General features: G+C 58.6%; 1 protein-coding gene across 1 annotated transcript; it reads left to right on the top strand.

Annotated features, from left to right (window-relative positions):
• Window positions 1-40: 40 nt before the first annotated feature.
• On the top strand, window positions 41-527 carry LOC103810109 (polyglutamine-binding protein 1-like; the record flags this gene model as incomplete). Its single annotated transcript, XM_009082996.1, has 3 exons — window positions 41-140; window positions 274-370; window positions 467-527. Coding segments are annotated over 3 exons (258 nt in total), but the record flags the coding sequence as incomplete, so codon positions are not given.
• Window positions 528-805: the final 278 nt, after the last annotated feature.

Here is an 805-nt window from a genome sequence, read left to right as displayed (position 1 = left end):
CCCTCCCCAAAGTTCTTTCTCCCCTTTTTCTCCCTCCCAGTGGTCTCCCCTACTACTGGAACGTGGAGACAGATCTCGTGTCCTGGTTATCACCCAACGACCCCAACTCTGTCATCACCAAACCCGCCAAGAGGCTCAAGGCATCACCAACCCCGCCAAGAGGCTCAAGGGGGGCCAAGGTGAGTGTCCCCCCAAATTTTCCTGAAGGAATATGGGGGGGGCTATACCTCCCCCTCCCCAAAATCAACCTCCTCTGCTCCCCTAGAACCTGAGGAACCCCCCGAGAGGGGCCCTGAGAAAGAGGAGCCCCCAAGGGAGAGAAGATTCCACCGACGCGAGGAGCTGGCGCCGTACCCCAAGAGCAAGAAAGGTGAGTTTTTGGGGGTCCCTCCTATAGTTTGGGGGGGGGTCCCCATGATGGGGAGGGGGGCTACACATCCTGCTGACCCCTCCTCTGTTTTCTCAGGGAGTCGTAAAGATGAGGAGTTAGACCCCATGGACCCCAGTGCCTACTCAGATGCACCAAGGTATGGAGCTGGGGGGGACTGGGGGGGATAGACCCCCAAGGAGGGGACCTAGAGAATGTGGGGAGGGGTCTCACAGCCCCTAGAGAATGTGGGGAAGGGTCCTAGAGAATATGGGGAAGGGTCTCACAGCCCCTAGAGACCCTGGGGAAGGGTCTCACAGCCCCTAGAGAATATGGGGAAGGGTCTCACAGCCCCTAGCGAATGTGGGGAGGGGTCTTATAGCCTCTAGAGAATATGGGGAAGGGTCTCATAGCCCCTAGAGACCCTGGGGAAGGGTC

The sequence above is a fragment of the Acanthisitta chloris genome, unplaced genomic scaffold (genome assembly GCF_000695815.1).
Source record: "Acanthisitta chloris isolate BGI_N310 unplaced genomic scaffold, ASM69581v1 scaffold15989, whole genome shotgun sequence".
Taxonomy (NCBI): domain Eukaryota; kingdom Metazoa; phylum Chordata; class Aves; order Passeriformes; family Acanthisittidae; genus Acanthisitta; species Acanthisitta chloris.
The sequence above is the reverse complement of the archived record's forward strand: the minus strand, read 5'-3'. Positions and strand labels throughout refer to the sequence as shown.